Source organism: Pimephales promelas, chromosome 14 (assembly GCF_988280905.1).
Source record: "Pimephales promelas chromosome 14, fPimPro1.hap1.1, whole genome shotgun sequence".
Classification (NCBI taxonomy): Eukaryota; Metazoa; Chordata; class Actinopteri; order Cypriniformes; family Leuciscidae; genus Pimephales; species Pimephales promelas.
Genome location: NC_142782.1, coordinates 2876774 through 2904117, shown reverse-complemented (window position 1 = coordinate 2904117; position 27344 = coordinate 2876774). Strand labels below are relative to the sequence as shown.

Below are 27344 nucleotides of genomic sequence, written 5' to 3'. Positions count from 1 at the left end.
GATCTATTTCGAAGAGAACACACTAGATTTATGATTTTTTTTTTGTGAATTGAACTGTGAAGAGTAAATGAGTATGTTACATTGTTTCTTTTAATGTAAAGTAGCATCATGCATCAGTCAACAGAGGCTCAGTCTTTTTCAGAACAGAAGCGTTATGCTCACTTTAAAGTGTTTTTTAATCTAATGCAGAATTAAGGTAATACAGAGCATATTTAAGTAATGTAAAACACACTCTCGTCATTGGTCATTCCAAACCAATATGGTGTTATTATTTATCATGAAAGGATATTTTTTCTGAATCGTCTTTATGCATTTCCTGTCAGTACACAAAGACTAAAGCACAACATTATTCGCCATTTTACAAATATAGTTTAGTGACCACAACTGTCAAAGAAAAAAAACAAACCGAAAACATAAAAACCTTTCATAGTGATTGTCAAATGTCAAAACAAAACAACAAACCAAACCTAAACCATTTCACAAATACCATTCATAGTGAGCACAGTTATCAACAAAACAAAACCACAGCCTTATTTGCCATTTCACAAATACGGTTAGTAGTGACGACGACTGTATATTTGTTGTACACTAATGTTTATATTTGTCTCGTATCACTGTGTAATTTGAAGCAGAATAGACCTTATTCAGAGAAGCGCCATCTTTAAATTTTAATGGAAATTAAAGCGAGGCTGTGAGGGATGGACACAAATGTGTTTTTGGATTGTTCAGCTGACGAAAATAGCTTTCCAAGAAATTTCAATAGAAAAAAAAGAGCTGTAGAAAATTATAAGTTATCTCAAAAGCCATATTTGCCAGTTCACCCTTCAGAGTGACAATGGTTGTCAAAACCAAACAAAACACTAAACCACAGTTTAGTTTAATCCAATTATTGGCCATTTCACAAATCCCACTTATAGTGACCATGCCTGTCAAAACAACAAACTAAAACAAAAAAACAAAAGAGATATTACTCATTTTGTGTTCAACAGTATAAAGATAACAGCATGTGGGTTTGGAACGACGAGAGCAAGTAAATAGCGGCAGCGTTTAGCCTGTCGAGTGACGCATGCGCAGTGCTCACCCACCTCAAGCTCCTTCAGCAGACTCTCCGCAGGTTTCTTACTGGTGATTTTGTTCTTGTAGATCTCCCTGTACTTCTTCACATGCTGCCGATGGCGTCGGATATGTTGCCACGACCACATGTGAAGGCGGGGCTTGATGTTGACCTCCAAAACGCCTGTGATCACATACCTCCACCTATGGAAAGCACAGAACCTCACAGAATTACTACAAATTGAATTAAAGCTGCAAGCAGCATTTATCGGGGTTCAAGCATTTCAGGCATTAGGCACAAAAGCATCAAAAGACATTAAGTTTCATTTGGTAAGATCATTTACAGCCAATACAAGCATTTTACCATAGGAAATATCTCGTTTTCAAAGCTTTTTAACCGTTATAGCGCCACCTATGGTCTTTGCATGGTTTTTTACTATGTTATGACACATATGCTCATCCTTTTTTGTGAAGTTCTGAGTTTTTCTTTAGGATTTATAGGCTTTTGAATGTATTTTGCCAAACCCCTTTTCTAAATGACCCTGTTATAGCCACCCAAATGCAAAAGTTCAACTTTCGATATTATTGATCTAGAGAGTCCAGAGAATTGTCCTAGACTGGTCTGGGGGCGAAAAACCAGGGACTAGTTCGCAAAAGTAGATTTTGGACAAAATTCGATATAGCAGAACATTTTTGCGGCCTAAATCAAAATTGGAGATATACATTGTGTCGGTCTTGAGCCAGTGATCACATCGGTGTAAAAACATTGCGTCCACGTCAAGCGGTCTAGGAGTTATGAGCAACTTAGTACTTTTGATTGCTGTAGCGCCACCTATGGGCCAATCGGGATCGTACTGATAGATTCTCCCCAAATTGAGGCCTACCATCTGGCCAGGTTTCAAGTCTCCAGCACTTACGGTTTGGTCTGCATGATCAGTTTTACAAATCCTTACAATTACAATAGTTCTCAAACCCCTAATTATCCAAGACCACACTGGAGTGTGCACATACCATTGATGAGCGTTGGTGTGAACCGGCACATTTGGACGATATTTCCTGTATGGAAGGTTGCGGGTCATCATATCCACCGAGCCCAACAGCTCCAGAATGCTGACGTACTAGAAAATAAACGGCGTAAGGTCATATGAATGATTATTTGTCCGCTGAATTAGACCAAAACGAAACCCATTTTCCTCACCTGTGGCCGGCTCAGCTCCACTGCCACCTCAGCGAGGTTCACCACTAGGTCCACTTTCGGCGAGGAGAAGTCCACATCCGAGCGAGGATTCATGCGCAGCTTGGCATTCGCGGATATAGGACGAAAGACTGAACAAAAACACAGTTGGTTCGTATTTTCTCGATACAATATTTGTTCAGTGGAAAGACAAAATCCAAATGCAAGAATTGGCAAATACAGGCGAAACTCAAAAAATTTGAATATCATGCAAAAGTTCATTTATTGCAGTAATTCAACTTAAAAGGTGAAACTAATATATTAAATAGACTCATTACATGCAAAGTGAGATATTTCAAGCCTTTATTTGTTATAATTTCGATGAATATGGCTTACAGATATAAAAACCCCAAATTCAAAATTAGAATATTGTGAGAAGGTTTTCATATCTGTAATCCATAATCATCAAAATTATAACAAATAAAGGCTTGAAATATCTCACTTTGCATGTAATGAGTCTATATAATATATTAGTTTCACCTTTTAAGTTGAATTACTGCAATAAATGAACTTTTGCACCATATTCTAATTTTTCTACACTGAAAAAAATAATATGCTTTATCTAATCAATAAAATTGTGGCAACATATTACAAGCAATATTATTAATTAAATTGTACAAATTAGAATTAATTAGAATATTAATTTGATTAACTATTACTCAATTCTAATTTGTTCGATTTAATAAATAATATTGCTTGTAATATGTTGCCACAATTTTATTGATTAGATAAAGCATATTCATTTTTACAGTGTAGTTTCACCTGTATGTCTTCTAAAGTTAGCCAAAAATTAAAACACACTCACGTCATTCCAAACCATATGCTATATTTTTTTTCTGAATAGTCTTTTTGCAACTCTTGCCAGTTCACAAAGATTGTGACAAAAAAAACTAAACCAAACCAAACAAAAGCACAGCATCATTTGCTTTTTCACAAATGCAGTTTATAGTGACCACAACTGTCAAACTCTACAACAAAACAAAATAAAATATTAATCGTATTATCATAAAACACTGTTGAAAACACATTTGAGAATGAAAAACAAAGAATGAACTCACTGAAATGATAATCCTGAGGGATAGCGTTCTGGACCGCTACACTGTGCTTCAGGTATCGCTGTGAAAAACACAAATGACCAATCAATAAAGACGGGAGATTGGTTTCCTCAGAGACTCACAGCTGAATGAAACGGAGATGTGAAGGCCTACCAGAGCCTCCTCAGGGTTGTGGTTGGAGTAAAGCTCTGAATTCACGTTCCAGTACGCAAACAGATTGTCCAAACGTACGAGCTAAATGAAGAAACAAGCGGTATTACTGAACAGCACTGGCTAACTTTGCTACTCATAACCCTGAAAGTGAAAAAGAGCCGTTTTAAACCTTAAAGAAGAGTTTGGCTTTCTCATCCAGAAGACACGGGTTCCAATTCTGATCAGCTGTCTGGAAAATGTAACAAAAATAGTATAATATTGTATATTGTGTATTTCACCACAAACAACTATATATTGTATATATTAAACGTGGCGAGCATTAAAGAAGTGATTATGATTAATCACATCTAACTTAAAAGTTTGTAAATGTATTTATTAGGGCTGTCAAATTTAACAGATTTTTTCTTTTTCAGTTTAACGCATTCAAAATAATTAATAGAATTTTTACAACACGTTTTTTTTCATCCATAAGTGACCCGTGATCCCAGTTATTAATGATAATCAAAGAACAAAAGGAGTAACATTTGTAGGTTTACTAAGAATTAATCTATGTTTAAGTTATAATTTATGCTGTTAAAATTAAGTGTTTGATAACTTAAATTCAATTTCTATAACATGTTAGAGCTGCCTGAACATATTAAAGCACCGTTTACAAGGTTACATTCGTCAAAAACAATGAAAACAATAACTTTTTTCTGCATTTTGAAAGAGCAAGTAAAAATCTGAACGGGTCTGTCTTGGCCACTAGACAAATTTGAGCCCTGATATAATGAATCATACAGGTAAATGTGATATTATAATGGTTTATGTGAAGATTGTTTCAAGTTAACTTAAATTAAAAGTTGACGTATTTTTTAAAGCCTAAAAAACGATAGCTTTCAATTATACTTTAATGCTGAATGGCTATAATTAATAGCTAAAATTGAAAACAAAAAAATAAATTTCATAGAGACATCAGTAGCAGTATTGGTCTCATACAGGCCTTCTTTTACGGAGGCGTACTGCATTCACTTGAAGAAAAAAAATCTACTCCGTTTTTCTTAATTAACGAGTTAATTATCTCAGAATTGCAAGATAATTTTTCATTGAAAAAAGTTTTTTCTGAATTAATGACTTGATTATCTCAAAAACTCAGAAAAACAGAGTCAAAACCTTTTTTCATGAAAAATTATCTTGTAATTCTGAGATAATTAACTCATGATAATTAACATGTTCGTTAATAAAAATATGGCATAAGCAAATATTTAAAATACAGGCTACGGTCTCTATGTTGTTTCTATGTCAATTAGGGGATTAAATGTGAATTTTAATCGATTGACAGCACTAATATTATACATTATATTTACTATTTTTATTTAAAGCCAATATATAAAATAATTTATTAACATCAAAATAAAAGTTATTGATTTTTTTTATAAATATATAATATATTTACAAAATAACATGTAAATCACTTTAAAATTAATATATTTTTTGTTTAATATTTAGTTTCATAGTATTTATTAAATATATATAATATTTACTGTATTTTATAGTATTAAGAAATAACATAAAAATAGGCTTTATTGTTTTAATGCAAATTTTGCTATTATAATTTCTTGATTTTGGTGTGACATGCATTTTTGACAGGTTATGTGAGATTCATCCAATAAAGTCATTAATAATGAGATTATTAACATACCTGGAGACTGAGGTTCTGCAGCGACACTCCGAATGAGAGCGGAGCATTGGGATTAGTGACCTAAAAAACATGTTTAACATTGAAAACACTCAAAAGTCTGCGACACCTCATGCCATAGGAGTGATAAAACACATAAAAGCTTCAGAAAGTGTCAGAAGTACTCACATCATCCTCATAGCGGACGTGTATGTTGGAGATTTTCACCTGCACGTTTTTGATCACCTGTGTGACCAGTTTCTCCACAAATGTGTCCTGCTTCTCTGCCTTTGGATCCTCTGAACACAAAGACACAAATGTAAATGTGTGTAATCGTGTCCATGAACGGGCAAAGTGATCTCAAATGACTTCCTGCACCTTTCTCTGCTGCTTTCTGTTTGGTCTCCTCGATGCGCTGGAGTTCCCTCTGCCGAGATTCCTGAAGCTGTCGCTCTTCCTTCTCGGCGTCATACTTTATACCTGCATAAACAGATGGGAGAAGCCTGTTATCAACGCAAACTGGCAGGATCACACGTAAGCAGGGATCTTCTGTGACGCCTGGCAGTCAAAGGAGTATCACTAGGGGTGTAGCGATACCCTCACGTCACCGTTCGATATTATTGCGATACTCCAAGATGTATGATAAAAGATAAACAAAAAAATGTACTGTTGATTAAAATGCTAACTAATAGTCTTGGATTTGGTGCTGAAACCCAAAGCACAGGACAATAGAGACACCAGAATAAACATATTCATGATTCTGAAGCTGAAAACACAGAATTATTTTAGACGAATATTCTTGCGCTCTGTCAGTGACTAGATTTATTTAAAATAATGTCGGCCATTTTTACTGGTAACATCAGACATTCGGCATTATCAGGACCCACACATATTCGCCCATTGCATTATATATCACAGTTTAATATAGTAGAATTTTTTATTGTGGGTGAACTATACACAATATATGTTGTCACTATACAAGATACATAGTTGCCACACTATAATAAATGAACATGCACACTCATTACAACTGATAATACAATACAAACACTAAAATGTCACATCATGAGATCTTGTCACTAAGGCCGGAGCAAAGTAGCCGATGTTCACGGGTAGCCAGTGAAAACCATAGGCTGACATTATGCAAATGTGTCACGATATTGAAGAAAAATGCGATAACTCATTAAATTAAAGCTGCAAGCAGCATTTAGCGGTGTTCAAGCAGTTCAGACCTTTAAGGCCTTTAAGCACAAAAGCATCAAAAGGCATTCAGTTTTATATAACACACATTTATCCACTGACATAATAGATGGAAAACACCATTTACAGCCAATATAGGAAATTTACCATTGGAAATACATGGTTTTAAAGCTTTTTAACAGTTATAGCGCCACCTATAGTCCGATCTCCATGAAACTGTGCATGCTCCATAGCGACCGAAAATCGAAATTTCCACTTTTTTTCCGATAATTATTGATATTCAGACTCCAGAGAACATGTCTGCACTGGTTTGGTTCCGATAAGGGCAAAAAACCAGGGACTAGTTCGCAAAAGTAATTTTTCAACATAATTCAAAATGGCGGAAAAATTTGCATACCGGAAATGAAACCGGAGATTTTGTGAAGTTGTGACTTTTTGGGCGAGATTTAGGGGCTTTTGACTGAATTTTGCCACAGACCACTATCTACCATTCTGACAAAGTCAAACGGTCTAGGAGTTATGAGCAATTTAGTACTTTTGGTTGCTGTAGCGCCACCTATGGGCCAATCGGGCTCATACTCTGATAGCTTCTCCACAATTTGAGGCCCTACCATCTGACAAAGTTTCAGAGCTCCAGCCCTTACGGTTTGGGCTGCACAATGCGTTTTAGGGGATTTTTTTTTTCTTTCTAGCAAATACAATAGGTTTTCAGCACTTCGTGCTTGAACACCTAATAATGAGAGACCTTTTTGAGGATTATAGCGCCACCTATGATCCGATCCTCACGAAACTTTGCATGCTTCCTAACCATGTTAGGACACATATGCTCCTAGATTTTTGTGAAGTTGTGACTTTTTGGGGGGGGGATTTAGGGGCTTTTGACTGAATTTTGCCACAGACCACTATCTAAATGACCCTGTTACAGCCAACCAAATGCAAAATTTCAACTTTTTTTCTATAATTATTGATCTAGAGAGTCCAGAGAATAGGCCTAGACTGGTTTGGTCCCGATTGGGAAAAAAAAACCAGGGACTAGTTCGCAAAAGTGGGTTTTGGACAAAAACCGAAATGGAAATATACATCTTGTCCGTCTTGAGCCAGGGATTACAGTGGTGTAAAAACATTGAAGCTAAGTCAAACGGTCTAGGAGTTATGAGCAATTTATTATGGGCCAATCGGGCTCATACTCTGATAGCTTCTCCACAATTTGAGGCCCTACCATCTGACAAAGTTTCAGAGCTCCAGCCCTTACGGTTTGGGCTGCACAATGCGTTTTAGGGGATTTTTTTTTTCTTTCTAGCAAATACAATAGGTTTTCAGCACTTCGTGCTTGAACACCTAATAATGAGAGACCTTTTTTGACGATTATAGCGCCACCTATGATCCGATCCTCACGAAACTTTGCATGCTTCCTAACCATGTTAGGACACATATGCTCCTAGATTTTTGTGAAGTTGTGACTTTTTGGGGGGGGGATTTAGGGGCTTTTGACTGAATTTTGCCACAGACCACTATCTAAATGACCCTGTTACAGCCAACCAAATGCAAAATTTCAACTTTTTTTCTATAATTATTGATCTAGAGAGTCCAGAGAATAGGCCTAGACTGGTTTGGTCCCGATTGGGAAAAAAAAAACCAGGGACTAGTTCGCAAAAGTGGGTTTTGGACAAAAACCGAAATGGAAATATACATCTTGTCCGTCTTGAGCCAGGGATTACAGTGGTGTAAAAACATTGAAGCTAAGTCAAACGGTCTAGGAGTTATGAGCAATTTAGTATGGGCCAATCGGGCTCATACTCTGATAGCTTCTCCACAATTTGAGGCCCTACCATCTGACAAAGTTTCAGAGCTCCAGCCCTTACGGTTTGGGCTGCACAATGCGTTTTAGCGGATTTTTTTTTCCTTTCTAGCAAATACAATAGGTTTTCAGCACTTCGTGCTTGAACACCTAATAATGTGATATTCGATATGTGATCCGATAATGCTTGTAAAATAAACTTAAATGATCTATTATTTCACATTCTTTTTGTGACAAGAAAACATCCCTACAGCTTTTGAAAGTGAACATCAGTGATTTACTGTAGCATGAGAAGTGTTATTAACATCAGTGTAAAGCACAGGGTTCAGCTTATCCTACATTAGGGTTATTTAATAACAGAAACTGAATTACCAAATGTAAAAATAAACACTGCTTAGGTTTAAATTTTATTCAGCCGAGAGCAGCGAGTGATCTCGATTGATTTGGATAATTTTAATATATTGTGCAGCCCTAGTTACAAACCTACATATATTTGAGCAGGAAGTAAGATAAGAATTGCGGACGACTCATTTCAGGCGGTTCAGAATCGGTTCTTTCTTTTAGGGGACATTAACTTTATTTATTGTGCACTTTGATATTTGAACCTTTGCAGACCTTGTACACTCACAATGTCAAAAATGACCAGCCTACAAAAAAATAGCTTTTTAATCACTCGCTATTTTATCACCAAATATTGGATTGAATCTTTGTGTCGACTTGTTTTCTTTCAGTTAAGACAGGTTTGTGTTTAGTTTAAATGATTGAACATAGGCCTTATTGATCTGAGCCTCATTGATTTGAGGATGAAGTTCATCTCTGTGAAAAAGAAAGCCTGTAATAGTCAAATCAAAATAGTATGAGTGTGAGTGTGTTGATGCACACATGCATGCACAGGTCTGCATTTGTGCAAGCCCAATGAACATTAACATGACAAACACACTCCTGAACACTAATTGATGAAGAACACACTCCTGAACGTTTCTATGATTTTCGACTCCCCCATTAATTTTCAATGGCCAGTCATTTTTAAACAATATAAGCTCAGATCAGTGAGGCCTACGATCGATCGGTTTAAAAAATAAACACAAAACCTGTCCTGATTTAAAGAAAACAAGTTGACAAAAAGATTGAATCCAATATCTGGTGCTAAAATATCATAACAAGAGATTTATACGCTATTTTTTGTAGTCCGGACATTTTCCCACAAGTGTTTCAATGTGGAAAAAAAAAGTTGGGAAGTTGATGGACTATTGGTTTTAGTCCAATACAATAAAATGAACTAGCATTTTCTGGTAGGGGAAAATCCTCTCCGAGTCATTTTGACTCGCCACAAGGGTAAACACTAACGATGTGTGTTATCTAAAGATCAGCTCTTACTAGCGGTCGGCACGATGAGCAGGTACACCTCGTCCAGCGTGGCCTCCACAGACTGAGTGTACAGGTTCTTCCAAGGGATCTTCAACTCCAGACGACCTGCCAAAGACAGATATGAGCACTGAAACACCTAATATATGACTGTGTTTAACAAAGTCATAAACCATGATTAGCATAACAGTTTAACACACGAACATCGGTCTTCTCTTACCAATGTGTCCTGCTCGGACTTTGAAAGGAATGTCCAGTTGACTCTGTTACAGAGATAAAACTCACATTAGAGCTCTAGTTCACAAAGCTTCAATTAAAAAAATTAAACACACAAAAAAAATTCATTATATCTAACGTGAAACATAAAGCCACATACCAAAGCATTTTCTTTTATCTCGAGGTTTCTTAATATGGCAGCACCTGCAAAAGAAACATTGCTTTATTACCCGGCTTGGTCTACAGTAATTCATATAAGTGAGCAAATATTTACACTGCTATTGAAAGGTACTTATCAGTGAGTCAATAAGCCACATGGCAATATGGCATATAATAAAACTCTATAGGAAGGTTCTCCAGGACATCTCTATTTTCCTGTCTGTCTGTCTGGATAGACGGACGGATGACTTTGATAGATGTATGGATGGATGGAATTGGATGGATGAATTGGATGGATGGATGGATGATGTGGATGGATGTAATTGGATGGATGGACGGACGGACGGACAGATTGATGGATGGAGGAAGAAATGGATGGATGAATGGATGATGTGGATGGATGGAATTGAATGGACGGGTGGATGGATGGATGGATGGATGGATGATGTGGATGGATGTATGGATGGATAGATAGATGGAATTGGATGGATGAATTGGATGGATGGATGGATGATGTGGATGGATGTATGGATGGATAGATGGATGGAATTGGATGAATGAATTGGATGGATGGATGGATGATGTGTATGGATGTAATTGGATGGATGGATGGACAGACGGACGGACAGATTGATGGATGGAGGAAGAAATGGATGGATGAATGGATGATGTGGATGGATGGAATTGAATGGACGGGTGGATGGATGGATGGATGGATGAACTGAATGATGGATGGATGAACTGGGAGTGTTGTTATATAATATAATAATGAATTAACCACCATTGTGCGATTCCAAAAGATTCAAGATTCTGATTCAGTATGTTTTTACCATAGAAAAAAAGTTAGTTAATGTCAAAATGAACATGTTCTTGTTTTGACAGTCAAGACTCAGTGAAATGAGTATACACACAAGTTGTATCCTGAATCTCAGAATGACAGTGAAGCCGTCTCTCCACGGTTCACCCAGAAGTGAAGACTGTGTCATGAATCTCTTGTATGACAGGTCAATTTTAAAGCTGGACAGCAGAAATCCCCATTATCTTCCAATGTAAGAATCTAACTGGACATGTTTTAAGCCACATGAGCGTGAACAGACATAACATGTGGGGTGTTACTATCCCAACTAATCATGGTAATACAATACTAATTCAGGGTAACATATACTACAAAGTGGAGCTAAACAACATCCCTACACTAGATTTAACCCAAATTATGCATGTAATACTGAGTTAGCTTTGAGTGTAAAACCCATGTCCAAACTTGTCCTCAAAGGCACATCTCACAGATTCCAATGTAAGCTCAGCTGACTAACGTTACTTTAACGTCAACGACCATATAGCTGTGTTGTGTATATTCATGAATGCGTTTTTATCAGCAAAGACAGGTTTGTGAGTTTGACAGCTGACACGTTTTACTGTACGTTACCTCCCCATATGCCGAGGCTGAGCTGCGAGCTGTCGAGGTTCACCACATAATCGCCCAGAAACCTGTTCAAGACATCGACCACCACTGACTCGAACACCATCTTTCTGCGCTGTTCACTCGACCATCAGCATGCTCTCCTTCGTCTGCGGTCCCTGGAGCACCCGTGAGTGTTGGTGGACTTACTACTGAGTGACCCCGTCCCGTTTCCTGAAATAAACATCACTGAAGCTTCTTCGCATGTTCACTGAGGCTCTGCCTGTGCGACACTGCACTCTGCTGACGAACACCCGGCGTGACACTGCTTTTTTATTTAGTTTTTATAACAATATAAATGTACAAACTCAAGTAGAGAACAATAATACGCATATGAAAATATACAAAAATGACCTGTAATTAATCTCTGTTCGATATGTGTCCGAATTAATCTGTGTCCGAAACCGCTCACTCGTTCACTCATTTACTAATCCCTATCTAGTGTATGGCAGTTGACTGCAAGGAGTGAACGAAATGAAGTGAGTGAATTCGGACGCTGACGTTTACACTGTGCGTAAAACGACTTCAGGGGGAATTACAAAATAAATATAATTACAAATTATATTACAAATATAATTACGAGCGGTGCTGCGCTTCTCGTCCGGTGTGCGACCCCTTGGAGAGTTGGAGCTGTCGCAGATTAGGCTTCGTCACACGCACTGATAAAACTCCCTTTATCTTAGATTACTTCTTTTATGAGATAATATTAACAACAATTACAATCATAATGACTTTATTTTGTAATTATATATTTATCTCAGTGCCAGCTTTGTAGTTTCATCCGGTTTCATCGACTGAAATTACCCTCGCGCTCACACAGATGACGTGGTCCTTGAGCGCCCAATATAACGGATATTTTAATTTAAATCATCCACCAAATTATCATCTCTTATCATTTTACAGTTTAACGAGTTAACAACAATGCCAAAAATCGTCAAAACACATTAGTAAAACACATTAAATTGCGCTTATGTCTAAATAATATATTTTAATAAAAAAACGATATAAATATAATTTAATTTTACATTTCATCTATATAATATTGTCTCAATGTTTTAATATGTTCTATTCAAGTAATTATTAATAGGAAAATAAAACTAGCAGGGGATAAATGTTAAATCAGGAATAAGAAAGCTGTAATGTAATCTCTGGTTTAAACTTGCTCTCGCAGTTCTCTCCGCACTGGATTGTGGGAAATAGTGCTTCAGCAAGTGTACATCAAATGTCTGTAATATCAACTTCAAATTAGATTTCCAGCAATTGTAGATTGCAAATTATTATGTAAAATTTATATTTTGTATAAAATAAAATAAATACTGTAAAGTACATTTGCTTTACAGTAAACTTGAACTTCTATAACTTTTTTTTTTTTTTTACTTTTTTCACCTCTGCAATAATCTGCTTTAGATCTCTTTTCCAAAGCATTCATGATTTACAACCATTTAAGATCAAAAGTTTTCCATATGTGACAGTTAACATGTCAAAGGTCAGCTGGGCATGCACACACAGAGAGAAAAGGAAACATACTGCACAGATAAATGCTGTCAAATGTTCATTTTTTGGGGTGTGAAAACATTGACTAAAACACAGCAGATAACAATGGCAAACAGATTACAGTGAACAAACACGAAAAACTCCAAATACAAAAAGAAAGTCACTTGTGTTTTCACTGGCAGCCCATTTCTGTGGTAGTGTTTGCTTAAAATCTCTTAAGACAATCGATGATTTGTGCACATATAATCTAGAATGAACGCGACATCTGTCACAACTACTGATGAATGTAAAATCCACTCACACACTCATTCACTCTCTGATGGATTTCTTTGGGCCCGATGCACTGTGCTGTTGCTGCGTGAATGCAGTTTCCTCCATCAGCCGGTCTTATGTAGAGCATGTACAGTAGAAATGTTCATCTTGTAGTCCTAAACCCCAGTGATGGGCTCTCACATGAGTCTCAGATGGGTTTTGGAGTAAAATTTGGTCTGTGTTTCATTTTGGCACAGTTTGTTCAACAACGTAAATTACACACATTGATGCCTCAGACGACAATTGTAAAACCGCTGTGTGCTTTAAAAAGTTTCTACTTAAAGGGCTAGTTCACGTTTTTCCTGATAATTTACTCTCCTTCACGTCATCCAAGGTGTTCATGTCTTTCTTTCTTTAGCCGAAAAGAAATGAAGGTTTTTGAGGAAAACACTCCATATAGTGACTTCAATGGGGTCCAAATTACAGTTTCAGTGCAGCTTTAAAGTCTCGACACGATCCCAGCCGAGGAATAAGAGTTTTAAAACAAAATATACATTTATACACTTTTTAACCACAAATGCTCATCTTGCACTAGCTGTGACCCAGCAAACAAATTTAGGTTCTGGGAACGTTAGTTTTTGGTTCCCAGAACGTTCCTAAAACTTTCCCTTAAGGTTAATGGAACATTCTCCTTTCGTTATAAAAATGGAACCTAAAAATAACCTACATGGAACGTTCCAATAGCGTTCTTGTTTGGTTCCCAAAAAAAAATAACCTCATGGGACCATTCGGGAACGTTAGGGGAACGTCCTGTGTTTGCTGGGGCATTACGTACTATAATCAAGTTGAACGGTGACATTTGGTCCCCATTGAAGTCACTATATGGAAAAAAGTTCTCCTGAAAAACCTTCATTTCTTCCCAACTGAATAAAGAAAGACATGAACATCTTGGATGACGTGGGGGGGAGTAAACTATCAGGACATTTTAATTCTGAAGTGAACTAATCCTTTAAAGACTACAATGGTTGTTTGTTTGCTCAAGTATTGAAACTCACATCCTCATGGTAGTTCAAGTATTTCCAACTTCAATTTCTTCATAAACCTTTAAGTAGTGTTGATCAAAGACCTTATTTTACTCACGAACCCCCTTTATAGAGTCAATTCCTCAGAGAACCTGTAGTGAATTAGCATACAAAATGACATTGACTAGACTTCAATGTTAAATTAAAGGCCTTTTTCTCCAAATATACAGTTTCTTCAGTCGAGGATCTGTGGTTTCCCTCGTGTTTAATTGAGAAAATGTGCCTGCCGAGTTCAGTCTCAGAATGAGGTGTCGGATCAGAGAGTTATCGGGCTGTTTATGTCTGCGAGACTCCAGAGAGAGTCAGATGTTCGTCTACACCAGCTCGTCCAGCAGAGTCCCGATGCTCTGGTTCTGCTCCGGCGATCCGCCCAGGGGTTTATTACACATGGGACACACACAGCGCACCTCCAGCCACTTCACCACACACCTGCAAACACACACACTTCGCATTTAGTCCAACTACACACGTGGATTTGTATATACTAGGGATGTAACAATATATCGGAACTATGTATCGTAGATAGAGACCATATGTGTTGTGGATAGTGGGAAAAAAATTGATTTAGTATCAGTACTACATTAAACTACTATATATAATGTTGAATAGGATGTATAATAATGCAATGGGGGAATATTTGTGTGTCCTGTTAATGCCAAATGTCTGATGTAACCAGTAAAAAGTGCTACAGTGTTTTCAGCTTCAGAATCATGAATATGTTTATATGGTGTCTCTATTGTCCTGTGCGTTGGGTTTCAGCACCAAATCCAAGACTATTCATTTACACACACAATGTAATATCAAATTTAGCATTTTAATCAACTGTACATTTTTATGTTAACCTTTTATCATACGTCTTGGATTATCGCAATAATATTGTATCGTGAGTTCAGTATCGTGATATATATTCAATCGTGATATGAGGGTATCGCTACACCCCCAATATTTACCGTTTTGCTAGATTTTGATACAATTTTCTCCGATTTATATTAAAGGAGTGGTTCACTTTTAAAAAAAACTTTTGCTGATAATTTACTCACCCCCATGTCATCCAAGATGTCCACGTCTTTCTGTCTTCAGTCGAAAAGAAATTAAGGTTTTTGATGAAAACATTCCAGGATTTTTTTCCATATAATGGACTTCAATGGGGTCCAAACGGTTTAAGGTCCAAATGAGAGTTTCAGTGCAGCTTCAAAGGGCTTTAAACGACACCAGACAATGAATAAGGGTCTTATCTAGCGAAACGATCAGTCATTTAAAAACTAAATTAAAAAGTTTAAGTTTTATAACCACAAATGCTCGCCTTGCTCTGTTCTGTGATGCACGTTCGTGACTCTCCTGTTCGAACTCGTTCATCAAAATGAACAAATCTTTTTCCGAGTCAACGAAATGACTCGGAAAAAGATTTGTTCATTTTGATGAACGAGTTCGAACAGGAAAGTCACAAATGTGATTTTTGAGCTTATAAAATTTAAACTTTTTTAATTATTTTTTTAAATGAGCGATCGTTTCGCTAGATAAGACCCTTATTCGTCTGGTGTCGTTTAAAGCCCTTTGAAGCTGCACTGAAACTCTCATTTGGACCTTGAACTGTTTGGTTCCCATTGAAGTCCATTATCTAGAAAAAATCCTGGAATGTTTTCATCAAAAACCTTAATTTCTTTTCGACTGAAGAAAGAAAGACATGGACATCTTGGATGACACGGGGGTGAGTAAATTCTCAGCAAAAGTTTTTTTTTTAAAAGTGAACTACTCCTTTAACCTGCACCTGCAATATCTGCAAAATCTAAATTGACATTAATAGACAAAAAAGGGCCGAAATATAAAAGGAAAGAGAGAGTGTTAAAGAGAAACAGGCCAGTATAGTTACGGATCGTGTTGCTGACAATAGCAGATGAAGCTTTATGAACACCAGCTGCTTATTACCTCCTGTGAAAGGCATGTTGGCACGGCAACACTCCCAGCTCATCTTTCACCTTAAAGTCCTCCAGGCACACGGCACACGTCTGCTGTAGAAGGACGGAGGAGAGCACACACACACACACGAGGAGAAGAGGAAACAAATGCATGGTTAAGCTTAAATTATTGCTTGGCTGCATTTTTTATCAAAAATACAGTAAAAGCAGTAATATTGTGACATATTATCTCTTTCCCTGAAAAATTGAATCCTGGGTCAACATATTATTCAGAAACATTAGGCAGTTTTGATTTCTATGCTGTTTAATGTGGATGATATACGACTGTGGCTTTGGAAGTGTTGATGAACACGATCTACTCCATCTATGTTTTTATATAATAATTCATTACATTTATATATCACTTTTTTGGGTACTCGAAGCGCATTTACATATGGATGGAGGAATCTCCTCAACCACCACCAATGTGCAGGTCCACCTGGATTTTTTTGTTTAAAATGTTGCTTTTTTAAATGAAACTTACCCACGTTAAAGTGTTGATAAAAATAATTATGCATGAAGCTATATTTTTTTAACTGCAAAGAGTAAAAGTATAGTTAAAGGTATATTTGAAGTAAAATAAACAAAAACCTAAATAAGAACATAGTAGTATACTATAAGTATTAGTAAAGTAGTATGGGAACAATACTGGTATACTTTTAGTATATTGATATTATGCTTCCAAAATAAAGTGTTTACATATGTATACTTAATAAAATGACCTTATTTTTTCTAAGGTCAGCCTCAAAAATAACTGTGCCCCCCTCACCTTTTCATTTGGTTCATTCAACGAACAAAACAAACAAATTGACTCAGAAAAAGATTCGTTCGGCGAGCATTTGAGCTTACAAAACTTAAACTTTGTTATTTATTAAATGAGCGATCGTTTCGCTTGATAAGACCCTTATTCATCATCTGGAATCATTTAAAGCCCTTTGAACAGTTTGCACTGAAACTGTCATTTGGACCTTGAACCGTTTGGTCCCCAATGAAGTTCATTATATGGAGAAAAATGCTGGAATGTTTTCATCAAAAACCTTAATTTCTTTTCGACTGAAGAAAGAAAGACATGGACATCTTGGATGACATGGGGGTGAGGAAATTATCAGCAAGTTTTTTGAAAAGTGAACTACTCCTTTAATATATTGGATGTTTCATTTTAATGTTTTAGCATAACTAGAAAAAAAATATTTACTATAGAAATTTCTTAAACTTCTATTAAATACACTTGATTGATTTTCATGACTCCCTGAAATTTCCAGGTTTTCAAGGAGTCAAGGCAGTTTCTTACCCCATGAAGATTCAGCTTCTTCGGGTCTCCTTTTAAAATAACCTGCAATCGACACAAATGCCAACAGTTAGTACAATAAGCACCGACTAACATGATAAATATGTCAGGGATGACTTCTTTAAAGCATTTCTTCTTACTCTCTCTTACCTCTCTGTATCCAAAGCGCTCACTTTGGGCTTGGTGTCTCAGTTTACTATTGATGACATAGGAAAGATAAAGCATACGATTACTGAAAAAACTTTTTTTTTTTATTGTATCTAGTCACTTACTACGGAAACTGGCAATATCAAAGATATATTTGGATAATATGATTGATTTTAAGGAATTTTGATGGTCTGATGTGAATTGTGGTCTTCACATTCACAGAAAGAGAGGGATTACTCAAGATAAAGTGAAAGTATAACTCACTAAGTGTGGCTGAATCTGTAACATGGACACGGCATGAGTCATTTCCAGGTCCAGGATTAAACCTGAGTTCAGTTTCACTGGTGAATCACTGATCTGTATGGCAGTAGAATCAGACGTTTGCTGCTCACGACACAAGCTCTTCAGCCTCCGCATTGCTTATTCTTGAAGGGCTTTCATTTGCATTTGACATGATTTACATGATGTCCAATACATAGTTGTGGCGAGCAGGACGAGGTCGAGGGCCGTGGGATTACTGATGAGAGACACCTGCGCGACGCACTGGTCATAAAATGAGGGGCGACGACAGTGGAGATCGAGAGAGGCCAGGCGTGGATTTTATTTTATGTTTTGTTTTATTATGTGTGGTGGCAGTCGACCGTGAGGGACTTCCGTTTTTTGTAAAAGTTCATTTATTATTATTAAAATGAGTTTTTAATAAATAATCTGTTGAATGTCCTGTTCTTCCTATCTAACCTTGTTATAATAGTCAACAGAGAAATAGTTTAAAATAATAATAAATTATAGAAGTCTTTTATCTGTGCTTTGCCATCTATACAATTTATTTTACAATTGTTTACAAAAAAAAACACAAAGATTATAGACAGAAACGAATAGGATAGGACAGATAAGGAAACAAAAAAAAATGAATGGGCCAGTTGTTCAAAGGTAAGCTGATCGGATTTTGGTTATCGGATTTGATCAAATCTTGAAAATGGGTTGTTCAAAAGGGAAAGAAGGGTTAGATCAGGGAATCCAATCCTAGTTTTAATCTGGATCAAACCTTCAGTTTGTGTTTTTCAAAACTTGTCAGTGGGATCTGGATAACTTTGATCCAAAAAAACAGGATTATCCTGATTTCAAGGTGGATGAAAATGTAGTAAAACTTTAAAATTGGTCAAATAATACGTTTGTATCATTTAGTGTATATACTTTTATTTATATTTTGTACTTGACTTGTGTAACCGTTGTAACGGTGATAAAGCAGACATAGGCTAACAATTAAGCTATTCAGTATAGTAAAGTAAAAATAAAATAAAAATGATCTCGTCCCCATTTGTGTTTAGTCTCAAAATAAGAAACACTCACAGTGACCCCATGTTGGCTCTTCTACCTGTTTTTTACATAGAAATAGCCCACATTGTGATATGTTGTCCCATTTAGAGCACTGGTAATCTTGAAAACTGTGTATCTGGATCAGGGTGATCCAGTCCAATGTTGCTTTGAAAAACCGGCATAAAATTAAGACGGATTACCTGATCCTGGATAGGAAAAAATAGGATTTCCAAATCCGGATCATTTTGATCCAGATTAAACGTTTTGAACAACTGACCCATTGAGATAGGATAGGAAAGATAGGGTATGGTAGGATTTGTGGTATATGATAGTGATAGATGATAGGATATAGGAACAGAAAGGATAAGATAGGATAGGACAGGTCAGGGAAAAAGACAAAAAAAAGTATATAATATAATATAAAGAAAAAAAAGAAAAGAAATGAACTTAAAAGAAAAGGCTACAATATCATAAAATATAACTGGATTATAAAGAAGAAGAAAAAAACAGGACAGACTTGTAAAAAGAGCTGACATATTTTGATTCAGATATGTGAAGCAGTTTTCATTGTCCTGTAATACAATCATTTCATTATAAACACCCATCAAATGTGTTGGTGACGCGAACCGCCCAGACGTCTGCATGAGTGCTGTGAGATCAGCAGATTCCTGTTATAGATAAGATATATATGCTTGTGCACCTGTGTGTGTGTGCGTGAGATCAGATTTACCTTATAAAATAGCAGCAGAATATGAGGCTGAGTACAAAGACAAAGATGCCTGTGCCGAATATAACCATATAGATATTGAGAGGCAGGTCCTGGAAGGTGATGGATGGCATAGTGCAGGTCTTATTGGAGTAGATCAGTCCCAAACCGCAGAAGCACCCTATACACACAAGTACAGGGGATTCAGAGAGCAGTCAAGTGAAATCTGATCACCAAAACAGGAAAACAAACAGAACACAGCTTATATATAGCAAGTATAGTTTAATATAGTTTTGACATCTTTACCATGGGGAAAACCGTCATATAGATATTTATAATATTATCTCATAATTTGGCAGCAGGAATATTAGGCTGCTGTCACTTTAAGACCTGACGCACAGATCCATTATACTGTTACACATGCGTTTTCTTTCTCTACTGTTTATGTTCTCTTAAAACTGACTGCGTTTACATAAATATTGGCCAAGACTGGCATTTTAACATTATTTTGTGTGTATTTGACAGTTTAAGAGCAATAAGCAGCGAATAAGAACTCAATTTAATACTAAGAGGATGGCTTTATGTGTCGTACTGAAAGGCTGTGTGCATAAAATGATGCTGAATATGTGCAATCCCAAGTCAAAACTCAAGGCCTGTAACACTAGCAATATTCATCCGGAATATTCATCATTCATCCCTTTCATCAAAGGAAGATATTTGCTTTTAAAGGAGTAGTTGACTTTTAAACAAACTTTTGCTGATAATTTACTCACCCCCATGTCATCCAAGATGTCCACGTCTTTCTTTCTTCAGTCGAAAAGAAATTAAGGTTTTTGATGAAAACATTCCAGGATTTTCTCTATATAATGGACTTCAATGGGAACCAAACGGTTCAAGGTCCAAAAGACTGTTTCAGTGCAAATCTCAAACTGTTCAAATGGCTTTAAACGATTCCAGACGATGAATAAGGGTCTTATCAAGCGAAACGATCGCTCATTTAAAAAAAAAAAGTTTAAGTTTTATAAGCTCAAACCTTGCTCAGAGCCTTGCTCTGTTCTGTGTGACTCTCCTATTTGAATTCATTCATCAAAATGAACGAATCTTTTTCAGTCAATTTGTTCATTTCATTCATTGAATGAACCAAATGACTCGAAAAAAGATTTGTTCATTTCGATGAACGAGTTCGAACAGGAGAGTCACAAACGCGCATCACAGAACAGAGCAAGGCGACCATTTGAGCTTATAAAACTTTAACTTTGTTTTTATTTATTAAATGAGCGATCGTTTCGCTTAATAAGACCCTTATTCGTCGTCTGGAATCGTTTAAAGCCCTTTGAACAGTTTGCAGTTTGCACTGAAACTGTCTTTTGGACCTTGAACCGTTTGGTTCCCATTGAAGTCCATTATATGGAGAAAATCCTGGAATGTTTTTATCAAAAACCTTCATTTCTTTTCGACTGAAGAAAGAATGACGTGGACATCTTGGATGACATGGGGGTGAGTAAATTATCAGCAAAAGTTTTTTTAAAAGGGAACTACTCCTTTAAAGAAAAGGACTACAACAAACAGCTGGTAGGGACTACAAAACATTCCTCCTGGGTTAGTGACGTCACCAACCCTAAAATGTACATAAACCCCGCCCCCGGGAACACACAGTCCATGTTGAGAAGAGGAAGAGTTGTATAAGAGCACATTTGTGAGTCAGCTCAATCTTTAGCATCCATCTTTTCACATGCAATAGAAAGTCACTCTGTGCATCACACAACAGTTCCTATATGAGCGATTTATACATTAAAAGGATATCTTAATTGAAGATAATTTACTCCACATCAGCAACATAAATGCATCAACTAACCATTCAGAGACATCCTATTGCATTCTACATGTTGTCACTTCTTCTTGAGTCTCTTCATTGTCTGTGTGAGGAAATCGCAGCTGCTAACCCACACGAGCTCTTGAAACCCCGCCCTCTGCAGCAGCTCATTTGCATTTAAAGGGCCAGGCACAAAAACGGTTTTTGCAAACCCTCAAAAAGTGACAACTTTAACATGCTATATAAAAATATCCGTGGGGTATTTTGTGCTAAAACGTCACACACACACACTCTGGGGACATCAGAGATTTATTTTACATCTTGCGAAAATGGCATTTTACAACCCCTTTAGTAAAACCCTAAATTAAATCTGTTCATCATATTAAGCGATGAACAGATTTAATGGGTGTTTTAAAATTTAGACTAAACCGTTTAATTAATATGGATTAGTTTTACAATCCCTTAATGCAGTGTTTCCCAACCTGTTCCTGGCGGCACACCAACACTGCGCATATTCTCCCTTATCAAACACACCTGATTCAACACATCAGATCATAATCAGATGGGTTAATGAGTTGAATCAGGTGTGTTTGATTAGGGAGACAAAGAATATGCGCACCAGGAACAGGGTTGGGAAACACTGCCTTAATGAACTTTCTGAAGCGTCAAAGTTGCGTAGACGGAGATTTCCCCAAATTCATTAAAATATCTTCATTTAAGTATCAAATATGAAAGAAAGGTTTAGAACAACATGAAGGTGAGTTTTCATTTTTGGTTGAACTATTCCTTTAAATAAATGACAAGGATGGCACTTTCTTGTTCCCAGTTGACAACTGAAACAAATAAACAGCAGCCTTTTCATTTCTGCAATCTCCTGGACCGACGGAAATCAATAACATTGTCATTTAGCATCATTTCTGTTGAGAGTGAGACACGTCTCCCTCAAGTAGAGTCAGGAACTCGATAGTCTCAGTCTCTCCACTTCATTCTCACACTCCCATAATGCCCTTGAGAACTTGAGGAAAGACTTTTAAATATATTATTGATAGCTGATTTAAAATCAGGTTTTTCCCCCATTCCAGCTCTTGTTTAATGTGAAAATATTACAAATGCGGGCAGACGATTCCAGTCAACTGTCTAGTCGATTATCAATCTGCTCTTTTTCTTACATATCAGCTTGATAAACGTATGATCTGTTGCTTTGTCCCACACAGTTTATATGAAATGTTTTTGCCCATATTTAGTATTTTGGTTATAATATAGTTAATTAAATATTAAATGATTTAACAATGTATGGATACTATTTGTATTATTAATTAATGGTATTATGTTGGTATTTTTATTGAATTACTTACATTGCACTGTTTTTACTTTTTTTTCTTTTGTGAAAATGAAAAAGAGTACTAGTTAAAGAAATTAAATCCTTTAACCCTCTGGGCTTCTTCGTAAATGGGTTACACTTAGCTTCCTCCCGGTCAAAAACGGATGAAGCCTTAAAATTTTAATTTACTTTTTCCCAGGATAACCGTTCAAATATATTTTTGTTCTATAATATTTTCTGATTATTATTTAGAATTTTCAGAGTTTTTTTATGATACTTTGCATTAGTTATATAATTTTATAATTTATAAGAGCTATTTTTACATTAGAATTAAACAAATAAACTATTTATTTACGTGTGAACTAAATATGTAAAAAAAAAAATGTAAAACATGAAAAAAATTTAATGAATTGAATGCATTTCTGACACTTAATTCAATGAAAATGTACAGTATTATAGTTTAAATTCAAATGTAATTATTAGGTGAAGTTAAGAGTGATTTTTTTCAACTCTCTTAAGTACAAGTAGTTATGCTAAACTAAAGATAACACTTTATTTTACTTTACTTTTTCCCAGGATAACCGTTCAAATATATTTTTGTTCTATAATATTTTCTGATTATTATTTAGAATTTTCAGAGTTTTTTTATGATACTTTGCATTAGTTATATAATTTTTAAGAGCTATTTTTCCATTAGAATTAAACAAATAAACTATTTATTTACGTGTGAACTAAATATGTAAAAAAAAAATGTAAAAAATGAAAAAAATTTAATGAATATAATGCATTTCTGACACTTAATTCAATGAAAATGTACAGTATTATATAAATTCAAATGTAATTATTAGGTGAAGTTAAGAGTGATTTTTTCAACTCTCTTAAGTACAAGTATCTATGCTAAACTAAAGATAACACTTTATTTTACAGTGTCCTTGTTACACATGTTACACATAATTTACTGTAACTATAAATTATGCATAATCACATGCAACAAACTTACCCTAAACCAAACCAAACACTATAGTAAGTACATGTAGTTAATTAGTACTTAAATATATAATTACATTTACAGTTAGTTCATTACAGTTCTTTTAATTTAAAATAAAAAGTAACCTAAACTAAAATATACTTTTATTTAAATGTACTAAATTGAAACATACAAGTTTCTATTTCATTTGTTTTATTGAAACCTGTATGTATTTTTTGCAATTAAGCACATTTAAAAAATCAAAAATTTAAACACAAACGTACTTAAACGTATCAAAATAAATTATTTAACCCTCTGGGGTTGTTCGGCCCAAATGGACCCGAAGAATTTAAATAAGAATTTTTTAAAAATCACAGCTTCCTCAGAATGGTCTGAAATTTGGTGACTTTGTTGGTATTTGGTATTTGAACACCCAAAAAAATTGGGGACAGGATGTGAGTAGTCTAAGTGGTCTTGGGGTGTTCGGGTCCAAATGGACCCGCATGGAAAATGAATGGGAAATTGGCAAAAATGTGAAAATACTGAGTTTTTTTGTGCTACAATCTACAAATCAGCCACGATCTTGAAAAAAAGCACACAACAGTGAAGGGGTGAATCTATAAAACATCAAGAGTGCAAAACAGACACATCCAGACACACACACACACACAAACACACTTTTATACCCAAACACACCAAAAAATTCAGATTATACATGCGTTTTGCATTTTTAAAATGCTCAGTTTGTCCATCAGATGGCATCCATCTCATTTCAAAAATTGCTTTTATGAGGCCTAGGCTTGACTCTAAAATGAAATTTAATTTTTTTTTTTATATATATATATATTTTTATGTTCAATGGGGGGAAATTTTGTCATAATTATTGCATTAATACTACTTATACATTTTTTTTTATTTTTGAAATTTTCTCAAAACACCAAAAAAGAAAAGAAAAAATATTATAAAAAACAGGTAAAAAAAAAATCATGATTTTTTTTTTTTTAAACATGAATCCCGCTCTTTGGGTCCATTTGGACTCGAACACCCCGAGTGTGACTCTGAAACGAACAACCCCAGAGGGTTAACTTAAACATAATGATTTTTTTTTATGTAAAACTTTTAATTTGACACTATTACACTATTGTATCACTTATTACACTATTGTCTACTATTACACTATTGTATCTCTTAAGCACACTTAATTGGCCTTTTATTTCATTAATATTATATCATAATAGTAACGTTTTGTTTTTTATAAATATACTACTTACAACATATAAGATTTGAACTTGAAGTACACAACAAGTATACATTCATTACAAGTAAGTGCTTAATTTCTTCCGAGTGGTTGTGTTGTTAGCAGTACAACAATAAATAAATAAATAAATAAATAAATAAAGCAGGAGGTAAGATGAGGGGGTGTGTGTGGAAGAGACACAAGCGTAAAAATGTACAAGCAAAACTAGGTCACTACGGTTGCTGGCCATTTAACACACACATTTGTTCAGTGACAGAACACTAGAGAAAGCCGTTTACGGAGCGAGACTATGTGCTCTTTAGTGTTGGGGAACCAGATAACACACCATTTGCCAGCGGAGATCTTTCATACACTGCTGCTGGTTTAAGGAGAAAATAATGGACTGTGAAATTTGCACATGGTTTGTCCATCACAGACACCTAAACAACATTTTTCACCACATGCGGCTTTAACAAAAAAGCAGACCGAAAATGTGCATGAAATATTAACAAACCCAAGAGATTATGGGGCTCTCGTCTATGAAGCGCTTTCAAGACAAATATGGAATGACCTATAAATATGAAACAATGGTGAAATCGAAATATTTTCAGCAGCCCTTAATGAATCTCAAGAACCGAGACAGAATGAGAAGTAGATCAGATCTAAATAATGACCACAAAATTATAATGTCAATAATCTATTCAAATATCTATTCCATCAGGCTGATTGTCCGTTTAAGCGTCAAAATCTTCATGGCACTGCATTAAAATATAATACCTGTACAATGATTAATGCTATTATTTAAAAAATAGCATTATTTATATATGTATGTACAGTATATGAAGAGTTCAGATGCAAAAGCCTTTAAGAGCCATTTGAAATTTTCTTCTAGAATGATCATTTTTATCAAGCTTGTATATTTAAGTTAAGTGATTTCACTTAAATGGCAATGATAATTACCTATTAATTGTTATTTAAGTGAAATTACTGAACTTAAATATACAAGTTTGATAAAAATCATCATTAAAGAAGAAAATTTCAAATGGCATTTAGAGGCTTTTGCATCTGAACTCTTCATATAGATATATGTATATTTGATTTAGCTCATTTATTAAAAATAATATAGCCTAAAATCACAATTTATTCATATGAATTTTGTCTGGTGTGGTGCAACTAGCAATCGGGAAGCCATTTTTTGTAATGTGACAAGAAAACTATGGCCAGATCTAAAATTAAGCCAGGATTAGGCCTTAGTTCAATTATCTTTTATAAACGGGCCTTAGAAAAAAACATGACTGTCGTGCATCTTGAGACAAAACAATGGCCATATAGATATATAGATAAGATCTGTCAGTGATAGCCTAGGTGAAGCATGCGACCAGGATTAGTTTATAAAGTTATAAATATGTATAAATTTATCTTTTGTAAAATACATCTATATCCATGGCTCTAAGATATGTGATTTGAAAACTATCACTTTGAAAAAAATGTGTATTCAGTATTCAATGTATAAAGAAATCATTTTAGAATGGTTACACCACTTGACATTTGTAGCGATTGAATCCAACTTTTTAGAACGTTTTTCAAAATGTATGAAACCAATATGGATAGAAATATTACATTTCTGAGACCTGGCACGTGCGTTTCAAACTAGATTTCTCCTTTTCATAATCATCTCAGACATCTTTATTTGTCATTGACCCATTTAGCAGAACCCAGTGTTTGTAAATCCTCAACCTTTTCCCATTATTGTGTTTTAATATTGTATAAAATCACACTATTCCGTGAAGGATAAAGGTGATCTTACCGTTGCACCACTGGAAAGGGTGCATCAATCCACCCGTGTGATTCTTCCTATGAGCAGATGTGTGTTTATAAACAGAGAGATGATGCCCTCTGTCTGTGTGTCGCTCTGTCAGGCCATTCAGCACATCTGGATTCATCTGACTACGCACAGTCCTCCTCACACGATGCGAGTCAGTAAATGCAGTCACATTCACGACATTCGGGTCATATTAAGTGCGATGCGCGTGGTTTTTCATGTGCTCGCGCGTCGTGGCTGATGTTGGCATCCATTGAGAATGAGAACTAAACAAGAGCGAGTTTAGACCCTCCCAGCCCGAGTGATGAGCACCGAGCAGAGCCAATCTTCTCCAGCACAACCTCACTGTCATCACTGACTCACTTATGAACACAAACAAGTACGTTAAATGTTATGTATTAGTTTAAATTAAATTCGTTTGAATAGAAATAGCCTACAATAGCAACGTCATTCAAAATAACGCCTCCGAAATAATTAGCCTACACTAGATTTTCCTCAGGAAAGCGAGTGGTGTTTGCCTGAGCAAGATTTGTTACCATCCCAGCTAGCAAAAAAATGTAAGAACGTTTTGCTAACGTTCCAATGAAGAGATGA

The 27344-nt window shown here is 35.6% G+C and overlaps 2 protein-coding genes across 4 annotated transcripts in view; both read right to left on the bottom strand.

The window, feature by feature from the left end:
• Window positions 1-11557, bottom strand: part of vps13a (vacuolar protein sorting 13 homolog A) — a 108384-nt gene extending 96827 nt beyond the window's left edge. Inside the window, exons 1-13 of one of the 2 annotated variants that reach the window (XM_039674912.2) lie at window positions 11317-11557; window positions 9892-9935; window positions 9736-9778; window positions 9528-9623; window positions 5531-5632; window positions 5342-5451; window positions 5177-5236; window positions 3665-3724; window positions 3496-3576; window positions 3346-3403; window positions 2252-2379; window positions 2065-2171; window positions 1086-1257 (exon numbers count right to left, since the gene is read on the bottom strand). In XM_039674912.2, the coding sequence (XP_039530846.2) occupies window positions 1086-1257; window positions 2065-2171; window positions 2252-2379; window positions 3346-3403; window positions 3496-3576; window positions 3665-3724; window positions 5177-5236; window positions 5342-5451; window positions 5531-5632; window positions 9528-9623; window positions 9736-9778; window positions 9892-9935; window positions 11317-11416 (1161 nt within the window). In that variant the 5' untranslated portion in view covers window positions 11417-11557. The remainder of the gene's footprint in view (window positions 1-1085; window positions 1258-2064; window positions 2172-2251; window positions 2380-3345; window positions 3404-3495; window positions 3577-3664; window positions 3725-5176; window positions 5237-5341; window positions 5452-5530; window positions 5633-9527; window positions 9624-9735; window positions 9779-9891; window positions 9936-11316) is intronic. The other variant, XM_039674914.2, reaches the window with a different exon arrangement.
• A 1331-nt stretch (window positions 11558-12888) lies between these two features.
• Window positions 12889-27053, bottom strand: rnf122 (ring finger protein 122). 2 transcript variants are annotated; one of them, XM_039674542.2, is made up of 6 exons: window positions 26736-27053; window positions 19615-19771; window positions 17571-17616; window positions 17424-17465; window positions 16104-16183; window positions 12889-14606 (listed from the first exon to the last, which is right to left on the bottom strand). In XM_039674542.2, the coding sequence occupies exons 1-6, from the start codon at window positions 26869-26871 to the stop codon at window positions 14492-14494; spliced, it is 576 nt and encodes a 191-aa protein (XP_039530476.2). In that variant the 5' UTR covers window positions 26872-27053; the 3' UTR covers window positions 12889-14491. The 2 variants fall into 2 exon arrangements, with proteins under 2 accessions (XP_039530476.2, XP_039530475.2); XM_039674541.2 differs by having other exon boundaries at window positions 16104-16186; window positions 26736-27051.
• Window positions 27054-27344: the final 291 nt, after the last annotated feature.